Source organism: Indicator indicator, chromosome 10 (genome assembly GCF_027791375.1).
Source record: "Indicator indicator isolate 239-I01 chromosome 10, UM_Iind_1.1, whole genome shotgun sequence".
In the NCBI taxonomy this organism is placed as follows: domain Eukaryota; kingdom Metazoa; phylum Chordata; class Aves; order Piciformes; family Indicatoridae; genus Indicator; species Indicator indicator.
In genome coordinates this window covers 23,911,569-23,926,973 of record NC_072019.1, presented here as the reverse complement: position 1 = coordinate 23,926,973, position 15,405 = coordinate 23,911,569, and the positions used below count along the sequence as shown (strand labels likewise).

At 41.3% G+C, this 15,405-nt stretch overlaps 1 protein-coding gene across 1 annotated transcript in view; it reads left to right on the top strand.

Annotated features, from left to right (window-relative positions):
• Positions 1-15,405, top strand: part of AGBL4 (AGBL carboxypeptidase 4) — a gene marked incomplete at its 5' end in the record, with an annotated part of 965,543 nt that overhangs the window by 716,752 nt on the left and 233,386 nt on the right. The window contains one exon of the mRNA XM_054384552.1: positions 14,615-14,704. Within this exon, the coding sequence (XP_054240527.1) occupies positions 14,615-14,704 (90 nt within the window). The remainder of the gene's footprint in view (positions 1-14,614; positions 14,705-15,405) is intronic.

Here is a 15,405-nt window from a genome sequence, read left to right as displayed (position 1 = left end):
TCTTGCTGTGCCTCCACTCTTAAAGGCTCCTTTAACTTTAATTAAAATTCTCTATAGGCTTATCACCCTGAGAGAGAGAGTGTGTGTGTATATAAATTGGTTTTAACAGTGTGCTGACTAGCTACAGTTTAGAAAGCTCACATAGCCTTCTGGTGTCCATGTATGCAGACAACAAAATGTGTTTTCACATAAGCACCCTGCTATATTGAATAACTGCACCTCTAAAATGTATGGCTAATTAATAATGGGACAAAAAGGACAATTAAGGTTGGGTGTGCACATGAAGTTAATGTGCTTACGGAGATCTTGGAGAAGAATCACGTCTGTGAGGGGAACTCTTCTTGGTTTGATGTAAGGCAGGGGACAGACATGGCAGATTAGTTAGAGTGGGAAAAGGTTTTATGTGTCCAGGTGGAATTTGAACATCTTTGAGATAATTGTTTTTGCAACAGAGGGGAAAATGTCATAAGCAGCATCTGAATAAGAATGGCAGCTTACTTAATGAGGATGGAAAGTGCCCTGCCTCTGGGCCTGCATCTCACTGCTTTCTTTAGGAGGAAAGGACAAAGGTATGACAGGACTTTCTCCTGCCAGACTGAAGGGTATGTGGTGTGGGTCAAGTATTCTTAGTTCACTTCTGTCTGAGGTCATGTCTGTAACACTCGCTGATGCTGAATTTCTAATCAAAGATGAGCAAAATGTACTTTCAGCTCTGTTGTCACCCGCTCCCTTACATTAAGAAGAACACGTTTCTCATCCTGATTTGGAACCAGTGTCTAACACTACAGTAAGCAAAGATTTGCTTCTGGCTGCTTTAGGGAGGGGTGATTATTTCAGCCCTGAGCATAGTCTGCATCCCCCATTTTGCTAAGGTACTCTGAGGTTCAAATTTGGTGTGCAAGACCTTCTGCTGAGGGTCTTACCACACTGTGTTCAGGTCCAAATTCTGATTGCTAGCAAACTGTGAATGTGAAGAGAGAGGCTGTTCACTGGTGCGTTTTTCTTGTTCTGTGGGCTCAGGCCTCTCTCCAAAGAGAGTGTTTGCACTTCCTGGAGAAGTTGGTGTCATGTTCCGAGAACATGAGAAGCACTGAGAACTGAGAAGCGCTGCGCTTCACGAAATCACAATTCAGAAGGTCGCTTCCTATTGACCGCCAGTTCAGCTACTGAAGAACACACTGTCAGAGTTCAGTAAAGGCCAAAGCCTCTTGCTGAACATCTTGCACATCCTGCCCACAAGCCAGGTCTTGTATGTTGAAAGCATAATTCTGCTTAACCCTGTCAGTTCTTTCTTCCCAGGGGAAAAAAAAAAGTGGGGGGAGAGGAGGTGGAAGAAGACAAAACAAAGAGGCAAAAAAAGGGAAAAATAATCATATCCTGTAACTGATCAACAGGTATTCCTGCTTCTCTATTATTCTTCCAAAAAACACTGATTAGAAAGAAGGGTTCAAGTTGTTCAAGTTAGTGTCTAAGAGGTGGAATAGAGGAATGAATCCAGCGATAGAGTTGGTTGTGCAGCTTCACTGCTGCCCCAGGTCTGAGCCTTTAGCCCAACTGGCTGAAAGCAGAGTTGCTGACCCTGCTTCTACACTGCGGTATACTGAGCAGGTGTCTATCATGCCTCTCCACCTTTATTTCCATTTCCATTGTACTTTTTGCTTGCTTCTGAACTGAAGAGTAAAAGATGCAGTAGAGGTTTTCTAGGTACAGCTTCCCAGAAACATCATCTTACTTTTCTGCATTTTTGTCTTACAGCTTGTTCCTTCCTTATTGTTTTATCTACTGGTCTTGAGAGGTTAGAGATGCTGGACTGGTGGATTCTGGAGCTGCATTTTGTGGCAGCTGTAGACACCCTTTTTGGCATTGCCTTCCTTGGAAGGATCTATGATGAATGCAAGGATATGGCTCTGCATCTCAGGAAAAAAGAAGAGTTTCAAGCATAGCTGTACTGGGACACTCGGTTCTGTTCTGAAGTGCTTTTGCTTTGCTCAGTTTTTATGTGGGTAAACCTAAGCACTGAAGTTAATAACAGACAAATTCACAGCAAAAGTGGAAATAACAGAAAAATGGTGTGCTGGCTGCTCCTGTAACTGCTGGACTATTCTCTAAGTGGTTGGTAATTCCCTCTTTGCTATCTTGGCTGAAATTCTGACATAAATTATTCTCTTATCTTTCAGTCCATGCATACTTATAGCAAACAAACACAGCCATAGCCCTCTCCACTGGAGAGAGCTGATAGAGAATTGCTTTATAGCAGGCCCTAGCAATATCTTTTGAATCCCTGGGTTTTAGAGACAAACTGAAAAGATAGCCATGTAACTGTAGTATTGCAGGCAGAAATGTCTTGCATCTGAATATTTTCTTTCTATGCCTTTGCATGAAGTGAAGGTTACTGGGATGGTGAACATTTGTAGAGGGATGATAGCTGTGAAATGAGAGAGCAAGATAGGTACCAGTTAGTATTGATTCCTTCCCTACAGATGAGGCCCACTTCCTTTGTGGCTGCAGGCAGCTCCTTAGTGCTTCTACCTTATCTTTACTGATGGGGGGCTGTGGAGCTCAGTTTAGAGAACACCATGGAATGAAGGAAGATCTTTATTACTGTCACTAATGGTAGTTGAGAAGTGCTGCTACATAAGCTACTGCATTTCTATCTGCCATGAAATTTTTTTAGAGATAAAGTAGGACGTGGTTTGGTTTATTCAGTTTGTGATTTAATGTCAACCACTACAAGTAAAAAAAAAACAAAAAAAACAAAAAAAAACAAAACAAAAAAAAACCAAAAGATGAGTACTATAGATCAGAGTTTATATATTCAAATAAAGATGGCTGAGTTCTGACCCTATGGAATGTAAGGAAATAGCATTGAAAGACATTCAAGTAAAATGAAGACTTTTAGCAAATTGTGGCTAGAATGTCTTTGGCTTGCTGGTTGTGGAGGTTTTTTTTCCCTCTTCTCTGCAGGTAAACTTTACTTTCTTGTTCTATATCATCTGAAGGACACGTGCATTTTCTGGGATTTTGGGAATGATTTCTGGGGTTCTGGGACTAGACATCAAATTTAACAAGATGATATATAGCTTTGAGGAGACACATTTGATGTACCACTTAGCCTTCCCATAATTTACTGCCTACTTCCAGTCTCTGGAGGGCAGGGGCTTTATCTACACTCCAACCTGACTTTATAAATAGCAAAGCAGGAGAGGGGAAAAGCAAGCAGGCTGGGGACCTGCCTGCTAAACTGTTTTGATGTGACGGTGATGCAGGTTGGTGACATTAAATGCTACTGTCTGCATCCTTAATTGTGAGTTGTCATCACCTTGGCCATTTGAGGATGAAAATGTGCTGGTCATATTCCAGACTTTTATTTGTACTCATAGGACTGTGTGTTCCAGTGTTCAAATGTCGACATATCATTTAAACACAAAATCAAACAGGTTTTGGAGTGTGGGGTGGGGTTTTTTGTGGTGTTTTTTTTTGTCGTCGTTGTATGTTTGTTTGGTTGGGGTTTTTTGGTTGGGTTTTTTGGTTGGGGTTTTTTGGTTGGGTTTTTTGGTGGGGTTTTTTGGTTGGGTTTTTTGGTTGGGTTTTTTGGTTGGGTTTTTTGGTTGGGTTTTTTGGTTGGGTTTTTTGGTTGGGTTTTTTGGTTGGGTTTTTTGGTTGGGTTTTTTGGTTGGGTTTTTTGGTTGGGTTTTTTGGTTGGGTTTTTTGGTTGGGTTTTTTGGTTGGGTTTTTTGGTTGGGTTTTTTGGTTGGGTTTTTTGGTTGGGTTTTTTGGTTGGGTTTTTTGGTTGGGTTTTTTGGTTGGGTTTTTTGGTTGGGTTTTTTGGTTGGGTTTTTTGGTTGGGTTTTTTGGTTGGGTTTTTTGGTTGGGTTTTTTGGTTGGGTTTTTTGGTTGGGTTTTTTGGTTGGGTTTTTTGGTTGGGTTTTTTGGTTGGGTTTTTTGGTTGGGTTTTTTGGTTGGGTTTTTTGGTTGGGTTTTTTGGTTGGGTTTTTTGGTTGGGTTTTTTGGTTGGGTTTTTTGGTTGGGTTTTTTGGTTGGGTTTTTTGGTTGGGTTTTTTGGTTGGGTTTTTTGGTTGGGTTTTTTGGTTGGGTTTTTTGGTTGGGTTTTTTGGTTGGGTTTTTTGGTTGGGTTTTTTGGTTGGGTTTTTTGGTTGGGTTTTTTGGTTGGGTTTTTTGGTTGGGTTTTTTGGTTGGGTTTTTTGGTTGGGTTTTTTGGTTGGGTTTTTTGGTTGGGTTTTTTGGTTGGGTTTTTTGGTTGGGTTTTTTGGTTGGGTTTTTTGGTTGGGTTTTTTGGTTGGGTTTTTTGGTTGGGTTTTTTGGTTGGGTTTTTTGGTTGGGTTTTTTGGTTGGGTTTTTTGGTTGGGTTTTTTGGTTGGGTTTTTTGGTTGGGTTTTTTGGTTGGGTTTTTTGGTTGGGTTTTTTGGTTGGGTTTTTTGGTTGGGTTTTTTGGTTGGGTTTTTTGGTTGGGTTTTTTGGTTGGGTTTTTTGGTTGGGTTTTTTGGTTGGGTTTTTTGGTTGGGTTTTTTGGTTGGGTTTTTTGGTTGGGTTTTTTGGTTGGGTTTTTTGGTTGGGTTTTTTGGTTGGGTTTTTTGGTTGGGTTTTTTGGTTGGGTTTTTTGGTTGGGTTTTTTGGTTGGGTTTTTTGGTTGGGTTTTTTGGTTGGGTTTTTCGGTTGGGTTTTTCGGTTGGGTTTTTCGGTTGGGTTTTTCGGTTGGGTTTTTCGGTTGGGTTTTTCGGTTGGGTGGGTTTTTTTTTTTTTGGGGGGGGGTTTCTTTGTGTTTTTCCTTTGGTTTTTCTTTGTATTTTTTCCTTTGGTTTTTCTTTGTATTTTTTCCTTTGGTTCTTCTTTGTATTTTTTCCTTTGGTTCTTCTTTGTATTTTTTCCTTTGGTTCTTCTTTGTATTTTTTCCTTTGGTTCTTCTTTGTATTTTTTCCTTTGGTTCTTCTTTGTATTTTTTCCTTTGGTTCTTCTTTGTATTTTTTCCTTTGGTTCTTCTTTGTATTTTTTCCTTTGGTTTTTCTTTGTGTGTGGGTTTTTTTTTTTTTTTTTTTTTTTTTGGGGGGTTTTCTTAGTTTTTTTTCTTTGGAAAGATGTGAGTGTTTTTGTGAATGATTTGACCTTAGCTGTTTTTCTGAGCGTTTTGACCTTAGCTCTTTTTGCATGTGGTTAATTTTCCTGCCTCAGAACCATAGCAAACAACTACTATCAGAAAGCCCAAATGGGAAACCGGTTGCTTCCAAGATGTAACAAAGATTAAAACCAAACAAATGGGTCTGGGAGGTAAAAGGAGTCTTGCTCCATAGCTGTTTGCTATTTCTGATTTTGCAAATAGCTCTGCAGTATCATTTGATCTGTGCTTCAGCATCATTTTACCAGGAGATGTTTCTGGCCTTTCGCTTTACAGTCAGATCCCTTTGCTGGGCTATTAAGTTGAAAATGCAGTCAAGTATTAGCATTGAAACTGTTTATGTAACCTCCCACTGCATGGAGCCCCTCCAAAATACCCTGCAGTTGAGGAAGGGAAAGGGAAGAAGGGAGTGAAAAATAAGAGCTGGGTAGAAATAGTGCCTGCTCTGGAATTTAAATAGGTCAACTCATTACAATAAACAGAAGTTGGGCTGTTGATATATGCCCATCTACTTAAATTGTCATCAAAGTTCATTTAGCTGTATTCCAGCAGAGACTGCTGGCCCTTAAAGAGATGCAAAAGGCATTGTTACAGAGGATTTGAAGAGAAGAGGAAGGAGGAACAAAGAAATAGCCAGGCAAGGAGATCATACAAGTATTACCCTTTCAGATTCCTGGTGGCACTGACAAGTGTTGATAAGCCTTTCAGCATCTGCCTTCAGAACACTGAGTTCCCCTTTCCTACTCAGTTCCATCAGGCTGTGCTGCCATCCAATGTGACCTGGACAGGCTGGAGAGCTGGGTGCAGGCAAACTACATGAAGTTTAATAAGGACAAGTGCAGGGTCCTACATCTGGGGAGAAATAACAACAGGCACCAGGACAGGTTAGAGGCTGCCCTGCTGGAAAGCAGCTCCACAGAGAAAGACCTTGGAGTGCTGGTGGACAGCAAGTTCTCCATGGAACAACAATGTGCTCTTGTGGCCAAGAGAGTCAATGGGATCCTGGGATGCATCAGGAAAGCTCTGTCCAGCAGGGCTAGGGAAGTTCTTCTGCCTCTCTACTCTGCCCTGCTGAGACCACCCCTGCAATCCTGTGTCCAGTTTGGGGCTCCCCAGTTCAAGAGAGACAGAGACCTGCTGGAGAGAATCCAAGGGAGAACCATGAGGATGCTTAGGGGACTTGAGAATCTCCCCTCTGAAGAGAGACTGAGAGTCCTGGGGCTGTTGAGTCTGATAAGAGAAGACTGAGAGAGGATCTCATAAATGTGTATAAATATGTGAAGTGTGGGTGTCAAGTGGAAGGGGCCAGGCTCTTTTTGGTGCTTCACAGTGATAGGACAAGGAACAATGGGTTCAATGTTGAACATAGAAGATTTCAACTCAACATGAGGAGAAACTTCTTTCCAGTGAGGGTGACAGCAGCCTGGAACAGGCTGCCCAGGGGGGTTGTGGAGTCTCCTTCTCTGAAGACTTTCCAAACCCACCTGGATGCATTCCTATGTGGACTATCTTAAGTGATCCTGCTCTGGCAGGGGGGTTGGACCTGATGATCTCTTGGGGTCCCTTCCAACCTCTGATATACTGTGAGATTGTGATACTCTGTCTCTGTGTTTGTCCCTGCAGAATGGTATCTGATGGCATAAGACTAGAGGTTCTTTTTTTCCCCTTTTTTGTTGGAATATATTTAATCTGCTTTGAACAAGAGCAACCTCAAATCCCAGGGCCTCTGAATAAGGAGGAGTAATGGAGGAGGAATACAATGAATGTCTTAATCCTGTGTCACCCTCTCTTTGAGACGTTGTGCTACATTAAATTGATTTTGCAAATGAAAGCTAAAAGCTAAGCAAAAGCCACCAATCTATTTTGCCTAAAGATGATTTTAGTGCTCTTTATGTTCCCCTAAATGACAAACCAATTTGTTACCTGCCTACATAAACATTTGCCTATATTAGTACCAGAAATGTTTTATTTTTATTAGCCCAAACTTTATCTTTTTATGAAGACACAGGGGCCCAATAAAATTAGTGTGCAAATATAATACCCAATTTGCATTTTTCCATGGTCAGCAGAAAAGCTGAGCAAAATCAATTTGATATTAGGTCAGCATATACATCAATAAAGCATACACACACAGGACCATTGTAATGGTCCCTGTAATTTCTATGCTGCCAGAGCAAAGAGATTAAATAATATTAAATGCTCCAAAATAGCTTTGCTTCTAAGAGGAATGGAAAAAAGAAATAGAAACTTTGGCAGAAAATGGGCAATAAAGGATAATAGTTGCACAACCTCCAACTTTAAAACATTGTGACAATGATCTCAGAGGCTAAACTGCTAAACTGCCCCAATTCAGCAAAGCTCTTATGCCAACACTTTCATTTAAGCACAGTTTTAAACACAGTTGAAGTCCATCAAACAAATCACATATTTAAGCACCTAACAGAGTCAGGGCCAAACCCAGAAGGAAAATCCAGAACTTGAGAGATCTGGGCCCAGTTTTGAGCATTACATGCTAGGGCCATTGCTAGGTAGAAGGTGATGCACAAATGAGGCTCTGCTAAACAAACCTCCTCTGTGTTCCAGATGGGACTGTCTCTACATGGTGGTAGCTGAGGTGAGTCTATGATCACTGAGGGCATCTTGTAGCAGTGCTCAGTCTGAGGAGATGATCTTCCATGAATTCTGCATGACAGCCAAGGCACTGCTGCCTCCCTTTCCAGGCAAAAGTACATAGCAATAAGTGTCTGACTTTCAAAAACCGTATTCCAGTCTTTGCTCATCTCTTTGTGGTATAAACAGCATCATTTTTGCCATTTGTACCACTCAGTTTCTTTGTACCACTCAAGCCAACTCTAAGAAGGCAAGAAAGAAAAGCTTGTGTTTATTTGGCCTCACCAGGTCCCGTGGGATTTGGTAGAGACCAAAAACGGTGTTCCGTTGCACTCTGTGTTGCTGAGATGTGCACTCTTGCTTGAAATGACATTTGTGACCAGAAGTAACAAAAATAAATGGAATTAGGTGCTAATCTGGTCTCATAGGAGAAGCCAGAGTACAATAAGTGCTGCTTGGATTTGATTTGCTAAAGCAGGTTAATGTGGTAGAGACTAGGCAGTCAGGACAGCAAGGAAATCAGTGTTCACTTTCCACGCAGATGTTGCAGTTATGTTGGAGACAGACAAGCTGAGACAGCACAGTGAAGTGTAATGCAATAGACTTCTTTGGATTTCCTCTGTGGAGTCTTTAACACACAGGGTTTTGAATATAAAATGCTGGTAACAGCCTACCTCGTACTGCAAAGGATCTGAGAAGGGAAGACAGTATGGAATTTATTTGCAACGAATACACACAGTTCATGAAAATACATGTATTTAAATCAAATTATTTTGGGAGGCTTCTTTTAGAATGATGGATTACTAACTCTTCTGATTAGAGCCTTCTGGGCTTTTACAGATGGGGTGAAATGTGGGTGGGAGGAAAGGGAAGCTAATTGCTGAGCCATGCTGTGGCTACAAGACTTCAAGAAACCAGAAATCTACAATCTCTTTGCAATTAGTTTCTGGCCTGATGTGATAGCAGGAAAGACCCTGGATGTTGACTGAAGTTCGACCTCAGTTCTGTTACAGCACTTCATTTTTTTGGTAGCACAAATGGGATTCCATAAATTTAATATTTCTTCATGAAATTTCTACTCATTACTAAGCTACTACATATTAATACTGTCACTTTAATGTTTTTATAGTAGCATAAGAATGAAAATGGAATGAGAATGGCTAAGTCAATCTGCTGCTTTCCCATGAAGGTTTAGGTTTTAATCTGTCTTTTTTTTTCCTTTTAGTAGAAAATGTTTTCTGTGGGACTGTTTTAGTTGCAGTAGCGTAATAGGTAACCAGGAGTAGAAATTGCTGTTCCCTGGGTGAGAGCTGGGGGAGTGTTGCCAGTGGGATTGCTTTAAGTGCATTGGAGAAGAAGGAGCATGAGTTGAGGGCCAGAGAGTGCAAATGATATTCAGAGATCTGAGCTGTTTGCAGGTAAGTGAGTTTCTTTGCAGTATGATATTTGCTTGGTGTTTACCACCATTATGATAGCTTTAGAACCAGAATAGATACTGGAGTCAGTGCTATTTATTTTGACTAGCACCTTAGATCTTTGCCCAAGGGAATTCTCCTCTGCCACAGTGACAAGATGGTGGTGGGTGAGTAGCACAATACAAGGGTGTGTAACACACAGTGGCAGATTGCTTAGGTCCCAGCCAGAAGCCTAAATCAAGGCAAATATTATCAATGTTGATGGTAGTGGTAGCCTTCAAAGGGAAAAGAAAATGTTCAGTTCAATCTTCAAAACACTTTCTGGAAGACAAAATGAAGAAAAAATAATAATAATAATAATAATAATTATGGAAACCTGTATATTGCTTCCTTTGGACAACTTTTTCACCAGAGAGTTTTGTTTCTAAAATTCACTGCTATGGCAGTTGGAAGGGTAGAAGGGTTACCACAACAGACTATTTCTCTGCATTTCCAGCTGGCAAAGTTGTGGCTAAATGGAGCATGCCTTTCTGTCATTTTGCTTAAGTGCTTTTGGCATCTACTGAGCAAAGCTATACACTTCTAATCTTTTTAATTTTGATTGATCTTTTCAATCTTGAAGTAGAAAATAGGATGTGTTTTCACTGTAACACTTAAATTAAAATATGAAATGGTGTTTTGTGGCTTTTGTATCTTTTATTGGTTTGGTGGCTTTGTCTTGGCCAGATGGATGCCCATCCAGTTTTCTCCTTCTTTTACAGGACGGGGAGAAAATGAGATAAAAAGGCTTGTGAGCTGAGATAGAGAGGGACATCAGTTTTCAATTACCATCATGGGCAAAGAAGACTTGACCTGGGGGAGAATTAGTTTAATTTATTACCAATTAGAATAGACTTGTGTAATGGAAATCCAAGATAAAAAATAAAACAAAACAACTCCTCCTCCTCTCATTTTCCCAGGACTAATTTCACTCCAAACTCCTCTAATCACCCCTCTTCGGTGATGCTGGATAACAGGCTTGGGATCAGTTTGCAACAGTTCCTCTCTGCCAGTCCTTCCTTCTCCCACTTTCTTCTGGTCCATCCTGGGCCCTTCCTGCAGTCCTTCAGGAGAATATGGCCCAGCACAGGGTCTTCCATAGGCTGTAGTGTGGATATCTGCTCCAGACTTGTCTCTCCATGGGGACTCAGGGGAATCTGTGCCCCAACAGCCAGAGCACTCCTTCCCCTCCTCCTCCAACGCTTCTGCTCATGGGGCTGTTTCTCACTTTTTCCTCTCACTCCTCACTGCCTCTGTGGTGGTTCCACCTTGCCTTAAATGCACTTCCACTAAGGTGCCTGAGGGGCTTGTCTGTGAAGTGCAGTGGTGCCACTGTGGAGCTGGCTGGAATCAGCCATGACCAGCACAGGGCAACTGCAGCCTCTTCTCAAAGCTTGGCCCTGCACCCCCTGTTACCAGCACCTGGGCACTAATACCTGACACAGTTGGTAAAGAGAAAAGAACTCAATTTTTTTTTCTATTGTGGTTTGTTCTTTAAATCCTGGCTACTGATGCCTGATCATCATTATCCTTTCTTCCTTTTTCCTTTCACTCTTTCATTCTTAGGTTATAATTAAATGCATAGGGAGAGAAAACATCACTGTAGCTGCTTAGACTGAGGGCAGGATGGGGAAGTGTGTGTGCACATAGATACTTGCTACTCCTTTTATCACAGGTGGTGTTTCCCAGTGCTCAGTATTTGAGACCTTTCTATTTAATATCTATATCAATGATCTGGAGGGAGAGCATTGAGGGCACCCTCAGTAAATTTTCAGACAGCACCAAATTGGGTGGTACTATTGATCTGCTTGAGTGTAGGGAGATTCCACAGAGGGATCTGGACAGGTTGGATTGATAGGCCAAGACCAATTGCATGAGGTTCAACGAGGCCAAGTGCCAGGTCTTGTTCTTGGGTCACAACAACCCATGCAATGCTGCAGGACCAGGGCAGACTGGCTGGAAAGCTGCCCAGCAGAAAAGGACCTGGGAGTGATGGTTGACAGCTGGCTGAACATGAACCAGCAGTGTGCTCAGGTGGCCAAGAAGGTCAACAGTATCCTGGTCTGTATCAGGAGCAGTGTGGCCAGCAGGAAATAAGGAAGTGATTGTGCCCTTGTATGTGGTGCTGGTGAGGCTGCACTTTGAATACTGTGTTCAGTTTTGGGCCCCTCGCTACAAGAAGGACATTGAGTTGCTGGAGTGTGTCCAGAGAAGTGCACCAAAGCTGGTGAAAGGTCTAGAGCACCAGGATTATGAGGAGCAGCTGAGGGACAGGGGTTGTTTAGTCTAGAAAAAAAAGGAGGCTGAGGGGAGACCTCATTGCTCTTTACAACTAACTGAAAGGAGGTGGTAGTGAGTTGGTGGTCGATCTGTTTTCCCAAGTAACATGCAATAGGGCAAGAGAGAATGGCCTGGAGTTGTGCCAGAAGAGATTTAGGTTGGATATTAGGAAAATTTTATTCACTAAAAGCATTGGAACAGGCTGCCTAGGAATGTGGGTGGAGTATTTAAAAGACACAGAAATGTGGTGTTGAGGGACACGGTTTATTTGTGACCTGGAAATGCTGGGTGAACAGCTGGACTTTGTGATCTTAAAGGTCTCTTCCAGCTGAATGCAATTCTGTGTCTGGATAAATGGTTTATAATATGCTGGTGCAGAGTCAGGGTTCAGGCTGAGAGAGCAGCCTCTAAATAATACATTCCAGGTTCAAAGTCTTCCCCTCAAACTCTTAGGTGTTACAATATTAAGTATGAACTCATCTTTGGTTCATATTGGAAGCCTTTGGTGCACCTAGGGTGCCACCTAAACTGGCTAATGAGCATTCCTGTTACCTCCTGGCTTTTTCAGACTATCTGAACAATTTGAAGAGGACTTTCAGAACTGAAAGTTTTTCTGCCAGTTTAGCTTCTTCCCATATGCTCACAGAGCTTTGTACTTAGGGACTTTACTCACCGAAGCAAATTTTATTAGATGCATTCACAGTTAGAAGACACCAGTGAATTTTTTAGGCATTCCAAGCTTTATGCTTTTCCAAAATGTTAACAGAAACATGAGAAATATTTGTTTGCTTGTGCAGATGCATCCAAAGGCTGAAAATTAAAATTACTAAAAAAAAAAAAAAAAACAAACAACCCGAAACTTAACAGGTCACATTATTTTATCTAGCTCAAATACCAGAAAGAAATACATATGTGCACAGTCACACATGTTGTGAGTTTTATTGTTTCTGCATGGATAATGTAGGATATGCCTTAAAGAAAAATATTTAGGAAGGTGTGGTTTGGCTTGGCAAACATGGATAAAACGTCTGCTGCATGAAGATGGACAGCCAGCATATTGAGCACTGCATGTCTAGGAGGCTTGGTACTTGTGGAAGGGTCTGTACATTGGAAGACTGAGCATTCACACTAGAGCAAATGTACTGAGCTGGAAAGTGAGTGATGCACTAGGGATTTTAAGTCAAGGTGGACTGAAGTTGCTGAGCACTGAGTCCAGGGAGTTAATTTGGTGTTCTTCCATCCCCCAAGAGCAGGCAAGAAAAGCTTCTGGTTAGCACCTAGTATCCCATCTTCCATTGACTCCAAGGAACTTGACACTGAGCCCTAAACTGGGAAAATTCTTTTTGGTTCCAGAGGAGAATAAACTGAATAATGATTTTAATAACTGCTATGAAGAGTAAAGCATAGATAACAAAAAATTGCAGTTAAAAACAAACAAAACCAAAGCCACAAAAAAAAACCCAAGCAAACTAAAAAAAGTCCCCCCAAATTAATCCTCTGTCCAAAAGATGTCCTAATTGATGAGCTGCTCCAGATCACAGCAGTGGCATTCATGCTGCCTAGCATCACTTCTGTGCTGGGCCAATGTGCCTTTAATGTAATGCTGGTTTTCCAAGAGGAAAAGTTTTCCTCTCCCCTCTTGCAAAAGTGATCCCAGCCTTCTCCTTTTGCTCTTTAAAGTCAGTTTGCTGATTTATCTCCTTCCTCCCACACTACTTAATGTTTATGCAAATGATGTGAGGTGGTCATCAACTTCTAGCTGATGGTATTGTGCTCCCTTTTGCTGCCTCCCACATTTTCTCTGCAGATAGAATTGACCCCACCAGCTGTTATGTTTTTCATAGCAATTCCTTCTTCTAGTTCTTTGTCTCTGGGGCTCAAAAACTCTAGAGTGTGATGAAGGTGGAGTATGAAAGAACAAATGAATGACTGAGCTACAGGGTGAGCAGCTGTAGGACATTTAGAGAGGCTAAGGAAATAAAAAAAGAAACCTGCTGAGATTGTCTCCTGAGAACAACCAAAAACATATTGATTATTCCTGTGGTGCTCTGAGGTGTGATTTAGCATTGGAAAAACAGTGTTTCAAAGAATTCAGGAAATTAACAAAATAACTCAGATATGCTATTGAAGACTCCCAAGCATCTTTGAAACTAAAAGTCTGTGTTTGGATATATGGAATGCATCTACCTAATTTGGAGAGGAAAAGAAATAAAAAGGCTTCTTGAATTTGGCTTTTAGCTTCCTTTCAAAATGTAAACTTTATATATCAAAACAAAGACTTAAACTATCTCTAGCAGTTGGATCCTGCTATGTTTAGCATTACCCCTGCAGTGTGTGTTCAGATCTAGACAAGACATCTGACATCCTGACCTCTTATGGTCTTTAAAATTCCCAGAACCCCTTTTGAAAGAGCATAATTTTTATTTCCTGTTTATTAAATGCAGTCACTGCACAAAGAGAAAAGATGCTGCTTGACCTAAGTAGTTTATGGCTGAAGCAAGTGGCCAAAGTAATGTGTGGCTTCAATAGTAGGGGGATTAACCCACGTTAAATTCAGAGTAATTAGGATCTAAATCTCCTTTCCAGCTCTCCATTATTTGAAGGGAACTCAGCACGTTTTCCAGCCCTCACTGAAGAAGGTTGCTGGATTTAATCCTGGTCTGTTTCCCATGCTTTACTTTTTTGAACATCTCTTTCAGTCAGGGCAAATGATGTCCCAGACAGTTGAGATATTAAAAACAAACAAACAAACAAAACAAAAAAAAACAAACCCAAAAATCCCGAGAACAAAGCCCAGTAAATATTGTTTGTTAGGACTTCACTCTTTGGTGCTGTTAAGGTTTGTATCATGTGTAATCTTGGTTTTTAAAAAGAGAGCTAACTTTGCTGTTGCAGGTTTGGCTGCAGGTCATCAGTTTGGCAGCCCTTCCACAGTCTGCTATATGGCCTTGTATGGAGACCCAGTGACTCTGTCTCCTTTAATTATTGATTGTGCTTATTTATAATGTATGATCAATTTTAATGAAAGGATATAGTTTAAAAATTAATGACCCTTTGTTCTTACATATGGGACCCAGTTTAAGGATCTTTCTCTCTCTTTTTTTTTCCCTTGGTCCCCTGCCACCCTCTTCTGCTGCAGAGAACCTGCGTCCAGGCGCTGAACAGAAAGTGGTGTTCATCACTGCACGAGTCCACCCTGGGGAAACACCATCTTCCTTTGTGTGCCAAGGTGAGTGTCTGCAGGAAGATGGCAGTTCTGGTGGGATTTGATTTCCTTTGATGCATGTATTGGGTTTGCTTAGCTTTGGATTTGACAGAAGCCTGAGTTCACACAGGAGGTTTTTTTTTTTCCCGCAGCAGACTCTCACTTCTACCCAGCTGCCAAGGAGGCAATAGGACTATACTGTTTCTGAGCTTCCTGAATGTTTGCTGAACTTAGAACTGGAAAGTGGGCTCTGAAGCTATTTGGGAAGGACTGCCAGTCATACTCATACATATGCAGTATGATCATGTGAGGCTCTATTTCTTAGAGAAACAGACTGGATAAGTTCTGGGTATGGTTATTTAAGTGCTTGTGTTTTCTTGCTGTCTCCTATCTTCAGCTTCTTTTTCACCACAAAGCAGTTCTACAATATAATTCTAAGGGGCCTCTATTTGTCTGAAGCTGCTGCTCTGAGGAGCACAGCTCCCAGTGGCTGACAGCTGTTCCCTGCACAAAATATTCTTGCTAAAAGTAGAAAAGAAATTTCCCAGCTCATATTAATAAAGAGTTGTAAATTTCAGGCTTGTGGGTGCAAATAAATGAATAATCCTTGCATGTGTTCATACAACTTCATTGTGTCGGTCTGAAATAACCTACTTATGGTATGTGACTTTCTGTAGTGGTAAACTGTTGATGGTGTAAATCAATGTAACTTCCCTGAAGCCAAG